The sequence below is a fragment of the Acomys minous genome, assembly GCF_964271855.1.
Source record: "Acomys minous genome assembly, chromosome: 15".
Classification (NCBI taxonomy): Eukaryota; Metazoa; Chordata; class Mammalia; order Rodentia; family Muridae; genus Acomys; species Acomys minous.
The window spans coordinates 75,400,176-75,420,010 of record NC_140497.1 but is presented as its reverse complement, the minus strand read 5'-3'; the positions used below and the strand labels follow the sequence as shown (position 1 = coordinate 75,420,010).

General features: G+C 36.1%; 1 protein-coding gene across 6 annotated transcripts in view; it reads left to right on the top strand.

Moving 5' to 3' along the window:
* Positions 1-19,055, top strand: part of CNOT6L (CCR4-NOT transcription complex subunit 6 like) — an 84,956-nt gene extending 65,901 nt beyond the window's left edge. For 4 of the 6 annotated variants that reach the window (XM_084759925.1, XM_084759922.1, XM_084759924.1 and 1 more), the window contains exons 9-12: positions 3,502-3,653; positions 6,763-6,990; positions 10,247-10,449; positions 11,915-19,055. In XM_084759925.1, coding sequence (XP_084616051.1) covers positions 3,502-3,653; positions 6,763-6,990; positions 10,247-10,449; positions 11,915-12,127 — 796 coding nt within the window. In that variant the 3' untranslated portion in view covers positions 12,128-19,055. The remainder of the gene's footprint in view (positions 1-3,501; positions 3,654-6,762; positions 6,991-10,246; positions 10,450-11,914) is intronic. The other 2 variants (XR_014775099.1, XR_014775100.1) reach the window with 2 other exon arrangements.
* Positions 19,056-19,835: the final 780 nt, after the last annotated feature.

Genomic DNA, 19,835 nt, shown 5'->3' with positions numbered 1-19,835 from the left:
ACAACAACAAATAAACAATAACAAATAGTTAAATGCTGTACAAACATAGAATAGTGTTTGCCTATTTTTCTTCCATACTTATTTCAAGTCTGTAAGTTTGCATGTACAAGCTTAGTTTTCTTACATACTAGTGATTGAGGAGATTCAAGGTCATTTCATGCTAAATATAAATTAAGAAATTCTCTGTGGTTTTTAAGAGAAATGATAGAGAAAGGAAGATACTATATAACTTTTGGTACTTTCCCCTCCTCTACTTCTTCCTCTTTTCATGCTTCCTTTTTTCTGTATGAATGTGGGGTGGTTGGTGACAGCACACACACCAGTTACCTGTGTGTGGAAGTTACACTGCAGCGTGTTAGCAGAGTCAGTTTTCTTCATGTGTGCTGCAGATTCCGGGGGTTGACCTCAGGGTATCAGGTTACCATGGCAAGGGCCTTTACCACACAGAGCATCTCACTGGCTCATACTAGCCTCTCGATGGTGTTCTGTGTCCTTTTTACTTATAAATAATTTGAGGGAGAATACTATTTCTGTCCTCTTATTTTAGTTATTCACAGTTGGTATTCAGTGTTGTCTCTCTATCTTTAGTGTGATCACATGGCAACACAGCAAATTACTTTTAGACTACACACTGTTAAGGAATTGCTTCTTCTTTGTAAGCTTGTTTTGGACATGTTTTCCTACACATGAGATTCATTATAATCATCAACTATATAAGGATTTTTTTATGCTGTTACAGCTTTAGTTTTTTAGTCATTTCAATTTTGATTATGTAGGTTCTTTTGTTATACTCATTTGAGCTGCTTAAATTTTTTAAAAAAGGCAAACATACAGAAAAATTCTTATATGATAAAATAGTATCAGGAGTGATGCTTATAAAACAGAGTACACCAACCAGGGTATAAATGCCAAATGAATTTTAAATACTGAATAAAATGACAGCCTTAAGATTTTACACATTACCAAAGATTGTTAGTTTGAATTAATAGCTGGAAACTATAAACCAATGCATGTTAGTCAAAAGAAAAATTCCAATAGTATAGAGAAAGAATGCTTTATTTCAAAATTTCCTATATGGCATTCTGTGCAACAGAAAATAGAAGCCACATGGAACATACTTGATACATGGTGGATAGGGAAGAACGTAAGTGACTGTGTTAAATTAGTGTTGGTAGATTGTAAAACGGTTTGTGTGTGTTTGTTTGTTTATTTATTTATAGACTAACCAGTAATCTTAGCACTCCGGGAGGCAGAGGCAGGCAAATCTCTGTGAATTCGAAGCTAGGCTAGCCAACTAAACGAATCCAGGACAGCCACAGCTACAAAGAGAAACCTTGTTTCAAAAAATTAAAAGTGAAATATTTAGAGACAGTTTCACTATGTAGCATTGGCTGACTTGGAACTGGCTATGTAGACCAGGCTAGCTTTGAACTTATACCCACCTGTTTTTTCCTCCCAAGAGCTGGGATTAAAGATGTGAGCCACTACACCTGCTTCTTATTTTTATCTATGTATATGTACATACATATACATACATGCCGTGTATATGTGGGTGCCTGTGGAGGCCAGAGAGAGTGTCAGATACCTTGAAGCTAGAATTTCCATTGGTTGTGTTATACCTGCTTTGTATGCTAGGACCCCATCTCTGTTCTTTAGAAAAGCAGCAAGTGCTCTTTACCTATAATCTACTTAGCTGTCCTGTTTGTCTTATCTCCAATACCATTTCATACTCTGCTGTTTTCTAATTATTCTTCTTCCTCCTCCTGTTCCTCCTCCTGTTCCTCCTCCTCCTCCTCACCTTCCTCCTCCTCCCTAGTTTTTTTTCCACCAAGCTATTTGTTATCTTAGTATTTTCCCCTTCTTTCACCTGAAATGCTCTTAACTTCATTCTTCACATTGGTAGTCTTTTCAGCTTAAGGACCACCTCTTTACCAGTGCAGGGTAAAATTTGCTTTCTTTAAGAACTCTGGGTTTGAAACAGGTCACATGACCAGACAGTTTACACATTACACATTCTAAGCGCATCTGAGGCATTGAGGAATTGGAACAAGAATTTGATGGTTAGACTACTATTTCTTCTAGCATGCTATACTGCAGCACTGTAAGCTTTTTAGTCAATATTTTTTGAAAGGATGTGTGGCTTAATTTTCATGGCTAGAAAGAATCTAAGGTGGTAGAGAGATTGTTATGAAAATAAAAAATGTCTTTTAACTTCTAGTGAAAAATATCATGTTAAACCATGGTTTGTGCTCTAATCTCATTACTAAGAATCAAAGGCAGGAAAAAAAAGAATTTGCTGCAAGTTCAAGGCCAGTCAGGGACTCCCGCTTACCCCAAAGTACTATTTTGGTTCTCTGTAAATATTTTAAAAAATTAATAATAAAATTGGGTAAATGATGTTAAGTAGTATCTTATTTTGGTTTCTAATACTCTGATAAAGACTATGACCAAAAGTAACTTGAAGCAAGTTACTTGGTCACCAAGGAAAATCAAGCAGTAAACTGGAGACAGGAACTAAAGCGGAAGCCATGGAGGAACAGTGCTTCCTGCTTGCCATATATGCCTTACCCAGTCTGCTTTATTATACTACCCAGTGCCACCTGTCCAAGAGTGAGCTGTGCTCTCTCACAGCAGCTTCCTACAGGCAATCTGATAGAGGCTTGGGTTGTTGTTGTTGGTGGTGGTGGTGGTGGTGGTTTGTTGGTTTGTTTTAATTGAGGTTTCCCTTCCCAGATAACTCTTTTTCTTTTTTTTTTTTTTTTTTTTTTTTTCCCCAGATAACTCTTAACTTGTCTTAAGCTGAAAACCAATACAGATGGCTTGACCAAATTTGCAGCTCTTAAATATTAGCATTTTTATTATATCCTACAATGTTATTATACTTACAATTTTCCATCATCACAGAGACCCATCACAGAGGACAGTCCTCTGTAAAACCTAGTTTTAAAAAGTGATAATTTTTAGCTACTAAAAAGATGCGTTCCTTCATTTCCTTGACAGTTACCTTGATATGGTATAAAAACAAATCTGCAAATAGGGAAAATAGACTCTTTTCTTTCTCTTTTAGGTTGCTCACTCAGTTAAGATTGTATGTACCTTTAAATTTTAATTGTCAGGAAATCTGGACAGTAGCTTAAGTAAATGAATTTTCATATACAACATCCAGTTTAGAAATAGATAGAATTGGCTCGGCTGCTACTCAGTCTTTAGAATATTGGCTCTTACCATCTGCTTGGTTCACACTTGTTTATTAGTCCTGTAGGTGCTAGATAGAGAGGAAAAAGATATAAAAAGGATGAAGGAGATAGATATTTCATCTTTGCTAGATAGGGCCCCATAACCATAGTTCTTCCTTCTCACTGGCCAGAATGCCACATGACCATCTGTACCTAGAAAATTACAGAGATTATCAGTGGTGTCTGTACTCGTGCCCCCTCCACTTTCAATGTCTTAGCATGACAGTGTATCTACCTAAGTCATTTGAACATGTGTGCCTTTTAGATTTACATTGGTGCAGAAGCATACTGTGGAATTCAATCAGGTAGCAATGGCGAATTCAGATGGATCCGAAGCAATGCTGAATAGAGTGATGACAAAAGATAATATTGGTGTTGCTGTGGTATTAGAGGTCCACAAGGAACTCTTTGGAACAGGTGAGTGCAATCTAAATTGTATTAAAAATAAACACCATTCCAGATTTCCTAAGAAAAAGAATCTTACTGTTCTTTACAAGGTTATTTTCTTGTCTTATGAGAGCTGTTAAAGGAGATGGACAAGAAAATAGTGCTAATTATATATTCTTGTGATTTCATGATATACCCTATGGTTTCTATCAGCATTTTTACATAAGAGGTAGCGTATGCCCTTTTAACATACCATAATTGAAAAAGTTCTTCAAAGTAGGCTATGTTTTGGTTAGGCTCAGTTAGCCATTACAGTGACTTAGTCCTCTCTTGTGAACCTTTTGGTTTTTATGGTTAAATAGTTGGCATGTTTTCTTTAATTTCTTTGTTAAATCTCAAGTCTTTGTCAGGGTGAGAATGACATCTTTTATCTATGTGATACTTTTCAGGGTTTTTAGATTATTTATAGCTTCCCAGAGAGTCAGAAACTCATTGTGTACTTGGCATTATCAAGGTCTTTTGTTGGCCTCTCTGCTGCCTGACTTGGAGCACTCTATTACTTATTAATGTCTCCAGCAAGAATAAGGTGGTAGGGCCACATCAGTGCATTTCTCTTTCTCTGCTTCCTATGGAAGAAAGCTGCCTTGAGTACTAGTTTAAATTATTTAGAGTATACATAGTGTCAGACTCCTTCTTCTACAGTTCTTCAGTTTATCAGTAAACAGTCAATCTTCAATGTGAGATTTTGTGTTTACTTCTTTTTTAGCCTTTTCATTTTTTAAATGTCTTTTCCCATCACATTGTTCTTCTGATGTGTTTTGTTTTGCTTGTATAATAATATCCTCTTTTGAAGTTTTACCCCTTTTTAATTTACAGAAGAGTAATTCTAAATTATATTGTATACATCTCTACTTTGTAAAATATGTACCTTTCCTTGTAGAAGGAAAATTTAGTGGGTAGGAGCAAATGGCTTTTTTGAGGACACATTTTTAATATTTAATTATAGTGAACATTCATTTATAGCCAGGAGTAACACTAAAACTTCTAAGAAAAAGAGACAGCTTTGAAAAATTTTTTAAAATATTTCTTCAGTTTCCTATAGCATATTACTTTGGTAAGTTATTTTCTCAACACTGAGAAAAGTTACAGTTTGATATGATTAGAAGGAAATGTAATTTTACTTAAATTTCAGACATAGAAATTGGGCCTTTTTCTTTAGAGTTCATATTTCAGTAGAAAAATTTAAGGTATTTTTATGGAAATTTCAATAGAAAACTTAGCTTTGAATATTCACTGATACTTCAACAGCTCTAAAGTACATGAACTTAAAAACTGAGGAATTCTCATCCCAGTCATACCCTATAAATGGCTCCTATCCATTTCTTTATATAAATCCAAACATCTAGAAAATATGTATGTAAGTTTATGTTAAAGTGGCATTGTACCATAATATTGAATTTTATGCCTTGAACTTAATTTCTTGCCACTTGTAAGACTTATCCATCTTGCATTTCACAAGCTTAATAGTGAGAGATCAGTAGTAAAAATCAGTAACATTATATGAACCTGTGGAAAATGAAATAAACAAATTTGCTACCCAAACAAATTATCAAATAAAGTTAATTTTAAAATGAAAAGGTGAGACTTAATAGATTTTTTTTTCAGGTTGTCTTTCTGCCAGTGCCTATTAGTTTATATTTGTATTCATTACCATGTCCACCATTTGGAAATACTATGTTAATTTTTATTTTTAACAGAATTTTATGGGAAAGGATTTTCAATTTATTTTTCAATTATGAGGAACTATTTTATTTCTCATAGTATAAGCTAGTCTATGAATATCTTTTTCCAAGTTAATTCAAGTATCAAAAATATTAAGTGGCTAACTAGCCTGAGTCCATAAAAAGTAACTAGAAGTAAAACCAGGTCTAAAAGTAACATATCCAGACTCTTGAAAGCACACAATCTCTTAATTTTTGTTTCAAGGTGAATGTCTGCATATATGTATGTATGTCCTCTGTGTGATGACCAAAAGGGTGCTGGATCCCCTGGAGTGGAGCTGCAGGCAGCTGAGTTACTGCCCCTGATGCTCTTCAAGAGCAGCAAGTGTTCTTAACCGCTGAGCCGTCTATCCAGTCCTACAGTTTTCATTTTACAATTAATTTTATTTGGGAATTTACTTGGACAGCGAATTTGTTTTTGTATTTTATTTTCTGTAGGTTCATACAATTGGTTAATTCAACTGGAAACATGTCTTGATTATTATGCTCTTTAAATAAGAGCCACTTAAAAGTACTTGCTTGGTGCTGGAGAGATGGCTTAGCAGTTGAGAGTATACATTGTTTTCTCAGAGGACTAGAATTTGGTTCTCAGCACCTACATTGGGTGGCTCACAGCCACCTTTAATTTAGCTTCAGCTCTCTTCTTGGCCTCTGGGGGCACTGCACTCATACACAGACCGCACGCACGCACGCACGCACGCACGCACGCACGCATGCTTGCGCTCGCTCTCTCTCTCTCTCTCTCTCTCTCTCTCTCTCTCTCTCTCTCTCTCTCTCTCCCTCCCTCCCTTTCTCCCTCACCTCCTCCTCCTCCTGCCTTCCTCCCTACCCATCTCTCTGTCTCAAGCGTACATGCACACACATGCCATTTAAAATTAAAATAAATAACTTGCTTGCTTAAACTAAGAATATAGCACATGAAAAGTATTGTAACCCAAATACTGATTATACATGAAATAATTTCTAGCTTAAGCATATATAGCAAAAATCAGCAAAGCTATCTATAATGGTCTAGATACTAAATACTTTTGGCTCTATGGGACACATAAAGTCTGTTTAAAAATGTGAAACTGTCCTTAGCTCACAAAGGCTGTAATGGAAATATGTATTGGACCAGATTTTGCCCATAAGCTACCATTTGTCAGTATGATGGAGATGGGAGGTGAATAACTAATATATCATGGTTTTCAGAATTACCCTTTAGCGCCTCAGATAAGTTTGAGATTAAAATCAGTATAAATGTATATAGAAAAGAGTAATGAAGTAGCTATGGATCTTTTTCAGAAAATTTTAAGGTACTTCTTTTTAAGAAACATAAGCATAACTTTTTTCATCTTTTTTATGCTGTTTAAATGTAGGTATGAAGCCTATTCATGCTGCAGACAAACAACTGCTTATAGTGGCAAATGCCCACATGCATTGGGACCCAGAGTATTCTGATGTGAAGCTTATTCAGACCATGATGTTTGTCTCAGAGGTTAAAAACATTTTGGAGAAAGCCTCAAGTAGGCCTGGCAGCCCAACTGCAGATCCCAATTCCATCCCGCTGGTGCTATGTGCAGATCTTAACTCATTGCCAGATTCAGGTATTTGAATCATTTTTTTCCTTGCTTTCACTTTCACTTTTAGTCTTGGTTGAAAGCCCCTAGCAGAGCTTTCTCTTCTAAATCAAGAAACATATCAGTTGGAATTGATGACTAATTGAAAAGGCTTAATAAGGAACCTGTTTCCAAAGGAGTGTTCAGGCTGAAGTACTCTAACCACTCCTGGTCTCAGCTGGGAAATGGTGGGAGCTGTCATCGGAACTTGCAAGTTCAGTTACAGGAGACGGCCAATAATTGAAATGGTGGCTTGGAATTGAATGGTACAACCAGAGCCTGCCAAATTATAAAAAGACAGGAGCTGGAGGATGAGACCCCCCCCCCCACTCTGCTCTTGCCTTTTGATCTGCCAGGGCTGTCCTTTAACCAAGTTTGCCTAGAACCCATAGAACTAGGAAAAGGTTTCATCGATGCAAGATCAACCTCAGGCACAGAATTCAGCAAAGAAGGGTGTTCTTCAGAGAATAGTCATCACAGATAGCTGTCTCGTTTAATAATCTTGGCAAGTTTTCATTGATCTTTCTTTTCTTACTAGTAGGTATAGAATGATCAAAATTCCAGTAAGGCTTTGTATTACACCACTGGACTACTTTATGCCTAAATTTCATCTTTGTGAAACTTAGTTCTCCATTTTAGATCCTGAATTTCAAATGCTAAACAAGAGTAGTCGGTACTATTAGCAAAAACATTCTGAATATTATATATTTTTATTAAGCTGTTTAATCCCCACCCCCACTAGGGACCAAACCCAAGCTTATTGCATGTTAGGCACATGTTCTACCATTAAATTATGTCCCTAGCAGTTTTTAGACTAGTCAAAATAATCACTCAGTAGCAAATATAAAATAACTTGAATGCTTATGCTTAGAATTTCTAAATAGTCACCAAGCTTAGAAAATAACTTGTTCATAGTAAGTAAATGCTGAAATATTTGCAAATCTTTGCTTTTGACCCCTAGACCAATTGAACTCCTTTCCTTCCTCTGCCTCTCCCAGCCTACCTTGTGTATGTGCATGTATACATGGTGTGTGTGTGTGTGCTCACACAACTGACCAGAAGTCAACCTTGGGTGTTCCTCAGGTGCCATCCTCCTTGTTTGTGAGACTGGGCCCCTGTTGGCCAAAGGATCACCCAGGAGATTAGGTTGACCTGCCAGTGCTGGTATACAAGAGCTGCCCACCACACTCAGCTCTTTTTTTCATGGATTCTGAAGCTTGAACTCAGCCTCTCCTATGCTTGCATGGCAGGCACTTTACTGACTGAGCTGTCTCCCCAGCCCACATTTATTTCTTAGTCTGTTACAAAAAATAGTTATTTTAATTTCTTTAAAAGTGCAAGTTTTTCTTGTGTTATTTCATATGATTTCCTGAAACCATTTATAGTAGCTATTAGTATAATTGTTACCATAACATAGTTCACTGGCTCAAATCAGATTGTAAGGGTTGGACCTTGATTCTGCTTCTTAGCAGCTATATATGTTATTCAGTATGAATAAGGAGATAAGCATTTATTGACCTTATTAAAATTGTTTGTTAGCCTAGCATATCATAAATGCTAGATAATTTTCAGTTCATTTTGAATTAGTCACAACACTGATAATCATTTTACACCATCATATTTTGGTATCATTCTTAATCACTAATAGATGAATTTAATATAATTGGTAACTAAGTATAAACGGGGTGAAAGACTTTTGTGTCTGCTAATTTGGTAGAAACTTTTTTTTAAGATTTATTTATTTATTTTTATGTATATGAATGCTCTAACTGCATGTACACCTGCAGGCCAGAAGAGGGCATCAGATCACATTATAGATGGTTGTGAGCCACCATATGGTTGCTGGGAACTGAACTCAGGACCTCTGGAAGAGCAGTTAGTGCTCTTAACCTCTGAGCCATCTCTCCAGCCCCAGTGGAAACTTTTTAAAGTTGTTACCCTTTTCAACTTTTTAGACACATCTAATACTTTTGTTCTCTGGCATATAATGTTACTTATACATAAAATGTTCTTCATAGGTGTCAGACCTGAGACTCATACTAACTCAAAGTATGTGAGGGGCTGGAGAGAGAGCTCAGTGCACTGTCAGTTCTCCCAGAAGTCTGTGGTTTGATGCCTAGCACCCACATGGTGGCTCACAACCATCAGTAATTCAATTCCAGGGAACCTGACACCCTCTTCTGACCTCTAGAGGCACCAGGCATGTGTGTGGTATGCAGACTTGCAACCAAAACACTCATACAAGTAAAATAGTAAGATAATAATAATGATGATAAATAAGCTGGGTTTGGTGGTACACACCTTTAATCCCAGCACTCAGGAAGGCAGAGGCAGGTAGATTGCTGTGAGTTCGAGCCCAGCCTGGTCAACCATGTGAGTCCAGGACAGCCACAGCTACATAGAGAAACCCTGTCAAAAATGAATAAATAAATAAAATTTAAGAAATAATGATTTTTCTAAGCTAACCCTGGACATTGAATTGTTGATAAAAATAATTTGTTTTTATTGTAAGTGATTTTTTTTTTATTATAAGTGTTTTGAGGAGGGGGTTGACAAAGGGTTTCTCTGTGTAGCCTTGGCTGCCCTGGACTTGCTTTGTAGACCAGGCTGGCCTCGAACTCACAGCAGTCGGCCTGCCTCTGCCTCCCGAATGCTGGGATTAAAGGCATGTGACACCACACCTGGCTATAAGTGTTTTATATATATATATATATATATACACACCCTAATGTTATTGATTGACTACTGTGCCTACTGCTAAAGAAATAGTGGTTTAGAGTAATATTTCCAAAGTGTATAAGGTAAAGACCTTTCTAGTGAAGTCACCTAAACCTAAAGAACCACTAAGATTGACGGTATTCCTAGGTAATCCTGATACTATATTCTGAAACAGACAATTAAATTCCTAGTGTTTAAATTTTTAAAAAATAATTTTTTTAAACACCAGCAACAAAAACACTTTTAAAATTTGTTTTGTTTTGTTTCTGAGACAGAACCTCATTATGCAGCCCTGGCTTGCCTGGATCTTCCTGTATAGACCAAGCTGGCTTGGAACTCAGAGAAATGAGCTTGCATTTCTGCTTCTTGAGTACTAGGATTAAAGACATGTACCACCAAGCCCAGCTGAGGGTTTTCTAGGACTTAACCAAAGCTCTCTAAACCCGGTGTGTCTGTACAGTAAGGTTTAGTGATACAGCTTTGCACTAAATAATAACAGGTAGTATTCCTTTCTTTATTGTGCTAGGTGTTGTGGAATATTTAAGCAATGGAGGAGTAGCTGACAACCATAAAGACTTCAAGGAATTAAGGTACAATGAGTGTCTTATGAACTTCAGCTGTAGTGGAAAGAATGGAAGCTCAGAAGGGAGAATCACACATGGCTTCCAACTTAAGAGCGCCTATGAAAATAACTTGATGCCTTATACTAATTACACCTTTGATTTCAAAGTAAGTAGCAGTCTTTGGACTGGCATATGAACTGTTTCAAATAAAAGCATGTCAAAAAGAAAAATATAAACCCTTATAATTAGGAGTTTGCAGGTCAGCCAGGTGTGGTGGCACACACCTGTAATCCCAGCACTCAGGGAGGCAGAGACAGAGATCTCTGTGAGTTAGAGGCTAGCCTGGTCTACAGAGTCCAGGGCAGCCAAAGCTACACAGAGAGACTTCTCAAAACAAAACAAAGAAAAAGTTTGCAGGGCTCTGGCCTCTGCCAGCACTAGGCACACAAATGTTCCACTGACATATCTGCTAGTAAAATACACATACACACACACACACACATATAAAATAAAAAAACAAACAAAAAATTCAAGTCTCAAAATGTCTGGTTTAAATATACAGCTAAAGGAGGGCTGGAAAGGAGGGCTCTTAGGGGCTAAGAGCACTGTCTGCTCTTCCTGAGGTCCTGAGTTCAGTTCCCAGAAACCACATAGTGGCTCACAGTGGCCATCTATACTGGGATCTGATTTCCTCTTCTGGCATGCAGGTGTACATGCAGATAGAGTAGTGTATACATAATAATAAATAAATATTTTAAAAGCTATACACATACATACATACATACATACATACATACATACATACATACAAAAAAACTAAATAAGAATTTTGTTAGGCTTGTGGTTATTGATGTCATTTACATTCTTTTTAAGTTTTATTTGTTCACATTTCAGATATTAGTGATAATAACCAATATTTCCTAGTTTTTTACTATGTGTTAGGCACTGTTAAAAGCACTTGGGTATATATTAATATAGTTAATCTATATTAATTAATTCTCTTAACCTAAACAAATACCAAGGCAACAATAAAAGCTAATTACTGAACACTTGGGTAACTTTTATTACGGTCCTTCTAGGGAATGCTTGCAAATATAGTACATACTTCATCAAATATATTAATTAAGCAAAAGATCAGTTTGTCTATTTGTAGCTCTTTTCTTTACCTCTGTTTGACTTTCTGTCATTTCCAGAATGAATTGTATGTCTTATTCTACACATATATGTATATATGTGTAGAAATGAGTATTTTAAACTAAGCAAATTAGGACAGTTAACTGTATAGTAGTTTGGTTGTATTTTATATTTTACTAAACCAAGAAAGTCTGTTCTGTAGGTGCCTAGACATAAACTTGTGTGTTTAGCTTTTTAGTTTTATAATTTATATACAAACGGAAAGCTTTATGATTTGGTAGGATGCTGTGTGTCTCCAGTGAGCCACCGTTAGTCATTTAATAACTCATCACAGATTAGAGCCTTGTTGAATCTACAGTCAGGATAATAGGACCAGGAGAACAAGTTTGTTAGTTATTTAGCTTTTCTAAATTAAGGATTGTCCTTTTTATGGAGTTTTTCTCTTTTTCTAAACATAGTTTTTCTTTCCCCTCCCTGTTTCCCTGATTTCTTCCCAGGGTGTGATTGACTACATTTTCTATTCCAAGACTCATATGAACGTGCTTGGTGTCCTGGGGCCTTTAGATCCTCAATGGCTGGTTGAGAACAACATCACTGGGTGTCCACACCCTCACATCCCTTCAGACCACTTCTCACTGTTAACACAACTTGAACTCCACCCTCCACTCCTGCCTCTTGTCAATGGTGTTCACTTGCCTAATCGGAGGTAGTGGAGTACAGCCCCGCAGAGTCGGGGATCTGCCGCTATGGACCTGTACAGTTGTAAATCAAAGTATGTAGGAGTGAAGTATGGCTGTCCTTAAGCTGCTTCTTCAGGTTCCTTTCACTATGTGTTTGCTGTAAGACTTTGTATATTTTTGTGCATACTGATATCATTTGGCACTAGGGCTGGAACCAAAGTATTACTGTCTGTCTCTTATCTATCCAAAAGTTTAATATACTTTAAAATTGGATTTCTTTTCCTATCATATTAGGAACCAACATTCACAATTGATAAATCACTAATTTGAGGCCCAGCACCAGTGTTGCTCTCTAAAAACAAATACATTCTTTTAGATGTTTTCAAATAAGCCAATCATTTTTGTAAAAGGTGATTTTTACAAACTCCAAATACAAGATTTTCAATTGAATGATGGCATGCCTTATAGGAAAAACGTTCGAGTTTTATGTTTTCCTTCATAACAAGCTGATTTTTGGCTCCCAAGTCATTTGCACATTAACAAAGCACTTAAATTTGCTTGATTTGTACATTAAATATAATATAGCCACTAGTCATAACAAGATAGTTTGAGAAATGAAAGATAATTGCACAACATGCTTTAAAAATCAAGCATAGTATGTGACAGTTTGTTGGCCAAATATTGGTTGTTTTTTTGTTTGTTTGTTTTTTTGTTTGTTTTGAGGAATCACTTTTTTTAAAATCTGCTTTTAGTTGTAATATTTTTAGAAGTATTAACTCTAATCTGTCTCTCCAGTTTATTTGTAAGGAAATAGCAGATAATACTGCCATATATCTTGAAACTAGAATTTGGTATTTTTAGGGTGCCCACAAAATTAGTGTCTGGTATTTTTCATTTTCCTTGTTCGCTCTTCTTTTCTGTCTGGTTGTACTAGGGGGGCAAAAAACATGATTTATATCATCTTTACTACAGTTTAATGTTTAAAGAAAATTGCAATGAATGAAAAGCCCCTGGTCAAAGTTTAAAAAAGGGAAAGCCATATAATATTACACATGTTTTCCAAAGTAAAATGGTTGTTTGTTTTTTGTTTTGTTTTAAGGTAATAGTAGAGAAGATTTTGAGGAGAGGACAGATTTGGGGAAGTAGTTCAAAACCTTAAATCATTTTTCTCTGACTCTAGCTGCCAAATGGCCATCATATGCTTTTAATCTTTGTTGCCATACTGTCTAGATTTGAATTAAGCTACTGTTTTATTCCCAAAGTTTGATGCCTCTAGATGTATTGGAACCACCACCACCCCTTGTTGTTGGCCAGGAGGGGCCACTTAAAAGTCTCACTTAAGAGGCAGAGAGCATAAATACCATTTTGTGGGGAAAAAAATTAGTTGGCTGCTTGATGTTAATTATGGCACAGTAACATTGGAAAAGGTTGTGTCTGTGTTTTTAAGTTTTTCTTTATTCTGCTTTTTTGCTGCTATAAGAGTTTTCTGAAATTTATATTTTAAACTTTTCATGCACTTTACTGTTTCTAGTATCAAAGTGTGATATTTTTAATAAACAAGAAATTTTCCATTATGTGATGAAATTTTAAAAGAAAATAGCCTATATTTGTGTCTCACTAATATATAAAAAGTACAAGTCAAATTTAAATTATTTAATTAGTTTTAAATATATACAAATTGTCTCCTCTTTCAAACCTGACATCTTAGGCTGTTTTATTAGTCTTAAATGATACATTGTCTGTGGTCATTTTATACTAATTTCCTCCATAGTTTACTGATCAGGCTATATGAAACAATATTTCCCCCAAGGGTAATTGTAGTGGGATGAGGGTGGTGGGATGATTGTAATACCACACAGGATTGCATCCAGAAGAGGTCTGTAAAGCTTACACTCCCCTTTAAAAGTGCCTAGTGACAGAGGCGTTGTCATCTATTGTAATTGGAATGTCACTGTAGTTCAGCAAAGTTTGATGTAAATAAAATATTATTTTAAAAAGTTAAATTACCTGAATAAACAAACAAGCAAAAGAAATCCTTGATGGCAGATTTTCCTCAGTGTTCAGGTATCCCTTCTTATATACCTCAAGCATCCATCAGCTAGCCATGCAGTTTGATTACCTGAAGCATAGTACTGGAAAGTAGAATAGCATGGAAAACTTAATTTTGTGGACATTACCTTTTTCTGTAATCAGCTACTGTATGTTTAGTTTTAGGGCTTTTGTTCGGGTGGGTTTTCTGCTCTGGAGGTATATGCACTAACAGAACAGGTTGTTTTCTGCTCTGGAGGTATATGCACTAACAGAACAGGTTGTTTTCTGCTCTGGAGGTATATGCACTAACAGAACATTCTTCTTCTTTCATAGACGCATGTTAATTAGCAATGTGAGCAATATTTCCTACCATACTTCACTCCCGATATTTTTTGAAATGTTTGTATAAAATGAAATTTAAAGTTCACTTATGATTGTATATGAACCACAGAGGAGCCCATTTATTAATACAAATCTTTTTTAATAGTTAAATGTAGAGGGGAAAATAAAAAAAAAAATTGGGAAACATTGTAAACAGCTTAAGTTTATTTTGTGTATGACCGAGGCACTCTGTTGCAGGAAGATGTGCAGTTGGGTCTCTCTGCTTCCAAGTGCACTCTTCCAAGCCACTCCTTGTCCTGTGTAGTTTAATGTGGTTCCCGTAAATGTTGGTAGTAGCTCTGTTGAAGTAGGTGATTGTGTTTTGTTTTGGGTGGCACACACCTAGGGCATGGTATCTTAAATTTCATGTGCACGGTTTCCCTTTAGCCTCTTGCCCAAATTTCACACACTGTTTCCCCTTTGTTCCCTTTGTAAAAGGAGTGGTATCTTGTTTTGAGCTGCCAGTTCAGATGATCAGAAATGCTGCTCTCCTCAGCATTATCTTATGAAATGCATGCCATTTGGAACTTTGGCAGTGAGAAGCCCAAAGGACAAGGTGAATGACGTGGTATATATTCAATGAAAGTGAAATATATATGCTCATATACTTTCTAGCTCTCAGAATAAGTTAATAAGCTTTATGTCACTGGGCTACTGCATATTTTATCTGATAAAAGAAAACTTGGGCATTTTAGATTGTGCTATGTATTTTTTTAAATGTTAAATATGATTTCTAGTAATTGTCTTAAGAACTGGAGTGTTAAGTTTATTAAAATGTGGTGTTGTTTGAAGAAGAGGAAACTGCACTGTTTGCCATTATAAGTCATACAAGTGCATGTCACGTCACCCACTGTCAAGCATCAGTATCCTCCTCATAGCTTTACACACTTTGATGGGGAATATTGCAGCATCCTCAGGACTGACATCTGGAAAAGGCTCAAATCACTTACTGCTCCTTGCTTGTTGACTTTGTTTTACAATATTGTGCCTGGTGTCAACTTTTAAGCAACAGCACTGCCTAAAAGCAAGCAGAGAACAGAATCCCAGCACCATTCTATAGGCAACTTTTTAGAATTCAGATACAGTAAATCTGTTCAAGATTTATGATGTTTTATGTAAAAAAAAATTTTTGTACAACATAGCTGAATATTTTTGTTTGATTTATTTGATGTAAGGCGTGTGAACATTCATTTGAATATCACATGTTAAAGTCAGGTATGGCACAATGGGTTCTGAGACCAGCTTCCTCACCCCCTCCCATTTGCCTTGTTCCAATCTCTTTCTTTTCAAATTATGTTTCTGGTATCCATAGGCAGATATTTAATTTTATTAATAAGCATCCTGTGTGAATGTATTTTAAAAGCCACTATGTTTTAGTGTTATAATTTGTAGAAATATGAAACTTATTCCCCCCCCCTTTTTTTTTTGTCTTAAAGTCATAAATCACTGAGAAGGGAGAAAGTTGAAAACTATCCAAGACTCATATCACTTGAATCTGTGGCAGATTATGTTAAGATTGAGGGTGTGGCGATTAAAGCTAGAACGTGGACAAAATTGTGCTTCGTTTAAAAATTCTGACTCCTGAGTATATCTTGTCAATAAGTGAAATTCTAAGTCTAAATTATATTTCCAAGAATTCATGAAAATCACAAATACCACCTGTATATCGAATAGCAAATAGAGTAGGGAAGGGAAAGCACAGAGGAAAAACAGGCTGAGTGTGCTGAGTGTGTTCTTTGAAGGAGCCGGGAGCATAGAACTTTATTTCCAGTCCAAGGCTAGATTTCCTCATATTAAAAGTTTACTTCATCGTAATACTGATTTAAAATTTCATCTTTTATATTCTGAGTTGCTGAAGTATTTTAATAGTTTTGCAAAGTATACTAACTGGCTTGTGGCTTCAGTCACAGAAAACATAAATTGTATTACAGTAGTGGTCCTGTAGCAAACAAAAACTCTTTGTCACATGTTCGAAGTAACAAATGTTTTCACTGAAATGTGAGCCGTAATGTTTGTAAGGTTTTTTTTTTCCTTACCCTGTCCCCCCATAAAACCCAAAGTAACACCTTTCTAATGTGTTAAAGATTTGTTTACCAACTTTCTGTTTGGTTTGTATCATATTTGTATGACTTTTGTCTGTTAGAAGTAGATAAATTAAGTAGAGCAATTAGAGTTATTTTCCTAAATCAGGAACTTCACTGAAGTTTTGAATCTGTAGACAGAAGGGAACATTTGTGTTTATGACTGCTCTGGATGATTTTAAATCTGTAATTGCACCATAATTCCTGAATTTAAATTCAAACACAAATAAATGCTAGTACATCTTTAACCTGCTTATTTACCAAAGTATAAGAACAAACTTTAAGGATGCCAAAAGCATCTTTCGTAATTGTCACCTAAATGCTTAAAAAGACAAAAGAAAACCCTCATGTGTTCTGAGCAAGAGCCACAGAAAGAGGAAAACGGGAGGGGAAGGGAAGGGAACAGAACCTGTTCAGGGACATGGTAAGGAAGAGCATGTGTACTTGTTTTGACTAAATGCATTCATGTAAGTGTCTTATTTAAAAGGCCTGTAGGAAGACACAGATTCCAGGGGAACTTTTATTAACATGGAAGTTTTGGTATAAGTTTGGTTAGCTTAGTTTACGCTAGACTTGGTTTATTCTTGGATCCAAAAGAGAAACTGAAGTACTTTTTAGTAAGGTAAGCTGACTTTCAAAGGATATAAATTAAGGCATGCCTATTAAATGTTGATTTTTTTTTTAATGGTGCAGCCTATAAAATTAGTAGCCTTGAACTGAAATTAGAAGTGTGCCATCAGAAACCATGATTTGACATGGTGGCACAGTGCATTCACCTTTCAAAATATTTTAGAAGGTATAATTTGACACCTGTTAACTGGTTATTTTCATCAGCGGGTTTCCTGCGTTTATTTAATTTTGCTTGTATATCTGTCACTCCAAAAAGCATAGGAGTCATGGTGACAGCCCTCCGAAAAGCGATCCTTTCCTGCTTATTATGTCAGAGTACTAACATATTTTCTTAGTTATCGCTTGTTCAGTGCACCACATTTGTTTAATTTGTGTGTAGTTACTTGAATTCGAATATTGGCTAGCATTGGTGTACCAAACAATGGCTTTGCTTCTTGCCAGATAGACCAAGTGTCTTGCTACTGTTTCCATTGTAATGCGGTAAGTGTTGCAGTGTGTGGGTTGCTCTTTATTCAGAAACTACTGTCCTTTCTCTGTGCTCAACTTGCTAAAAGTGTATATTCCCTTACCTATGAAAGAGAGGAGGGGATTGGATGGCTGTTACTGCACATCGGATCTGGAATTGTTGAGTGTCGCATGAGCGGCAGATTTCTTAAACACCAGCAGCACTGAAAAGTGCACCATGGGCATTCGTACAGTTGTCCAAATGCAGTCAGTTCCCTCATCCAGAAGCAGCTGAGGTGTTGGGTTCAATAGGAGTCCTTGGAGTACTTCAAGGAAGGCAAATGATTAACTCTGTTGTATCTGAAATGGAGTAGCACTTTTTTTTCCCTTTCCCCCCTTTTTTAAAGAGAAAAAAATACATACTTTTTCTCTTTGAAAGGCCAGGATGTTTGATTATGTTGACCAGAGATTAAGTTGTATTTAATTTTCAATTGTATAAGTGCCAAGTAATTGTCCCTGGACTTTTTACCATTTGACTAGGAAAGGGATTATTTTCCTGGCATTAAGTTGACTAATTTATTATTTTGCATACATTAGTCATTCTGTGGCCTGTGTAGTGTTTTTGTAACTATTACAATGGTCCAAAAGTAAAGCACATGATCTTAAAACTAAGCAAGATGTTTTAGTAATTTTCCCCATGAATACTTGGTAATTACTATTAATACCATTCTAAGCAGATTCTACTGTTTTAATTTGTGTATTTTTTTATTTTTACCCTAAGAAAAAGCCAAGCACTAAATCAACTTATGTTCTGTTAATCATTTACAATCTAAGCTTTTATCTTTCTTTTTTTTTTAATTAGAGGACTTAATGAAGTGCCATGTAATTGCAGCTACTAATAATGTTTGATAGACTGGTTCTGTGCTACTCTAAACATTTAACTCTTTCTTGTTATCTCTGGAGATGGTTCTACTCTTATTCTCTCTGATAAAATCACCAGCTGCTTTATTTTTCTATTTATTAAACAGTTGATAAGGTCGGGATCTTGACCGAACTGCTCAGCTGAGGTGTTTTTCTTAGTAGACACTGTAGAAGATATGCGTGCAAAAGGACACAGTTGGGTGGTGGTATTCTTTTTCATTAATGTGAACATTGACTAAACAAAGCAGTCCTGCCTTTGAAATCTTGTGGCAGCTCAGAAGGGAGGTGCTTAAGAACCTTAACTATATGTCAGATGACAAAATACTTTTTTTCCATTTTGGAGATTGGGTACTGCTCACACACGATGTATAGGGCTAAATATATGCTTGTTTCCTCGCACCTGTGTACTCTCCCCTTCTCTCCTACTTTTCCTTTCCCTGTAGGCAATAAATGGCCATTTTGCAACCGCATACTTTTGTCTTGGGTTTTGATTATTTGTGCAATGTTAAGTTCCTGCTTTGGGGTTGGTACTTCTCTTAGTAAACTAGAAAACCAAGGTGATTTAGATGAAACAATTGCAAATCCATACTACTTGAGGATTTTTGTTTTGCTTTTTTGTTGTTGTTTGGTGAAAATTACTTAAAGATTTCATAAAGACTAGATCTTTAAGTTATATGACATCTTTAACAGAGGAAATCCAAACAAAAGGACCTGTATCACCCTGCGTATGTATAAGATGGTATGTCATTTGATAATCATGGAAGTTTATGCTGAGAAGAAACCTCTCATCTGGAGCCCTGAGTGGCTGGTGAGCAGACGTCTCCTGTTGACCTTTGGAAATGTACTGTGAATACGAAGCAACTGCAAGATCTTACTGTCGTTAGTCTGACCCACAGGGCACTCTCATCAGACAAATAAGCCCAGTGAAATATTACTGAACAAGTTTGATGTTCCTGTCAAGGCTCAGAGTAAATTCATTCAGTGGTTATATATCTGTGATGAACAAGCTGCTCCAGAGGTTATAAAGATGATAGGGTTCTTATCCTCCAAAAAGTAATTTCTTAAATATTCTATATCACACAAGATACCCAAATATGTTTTAGTTAGTATAAAGGTAATTTTAAATCTTAGGATCTGGGAAAGAAGGCAAGGAGAGGTCATACAGTAAAATACTTATAAATTCAGCTGAAAATTGATTTTGAGATGCACGAGTCACATTCAGAGGAAATTGGGCTAACCAGCTTAGTGCT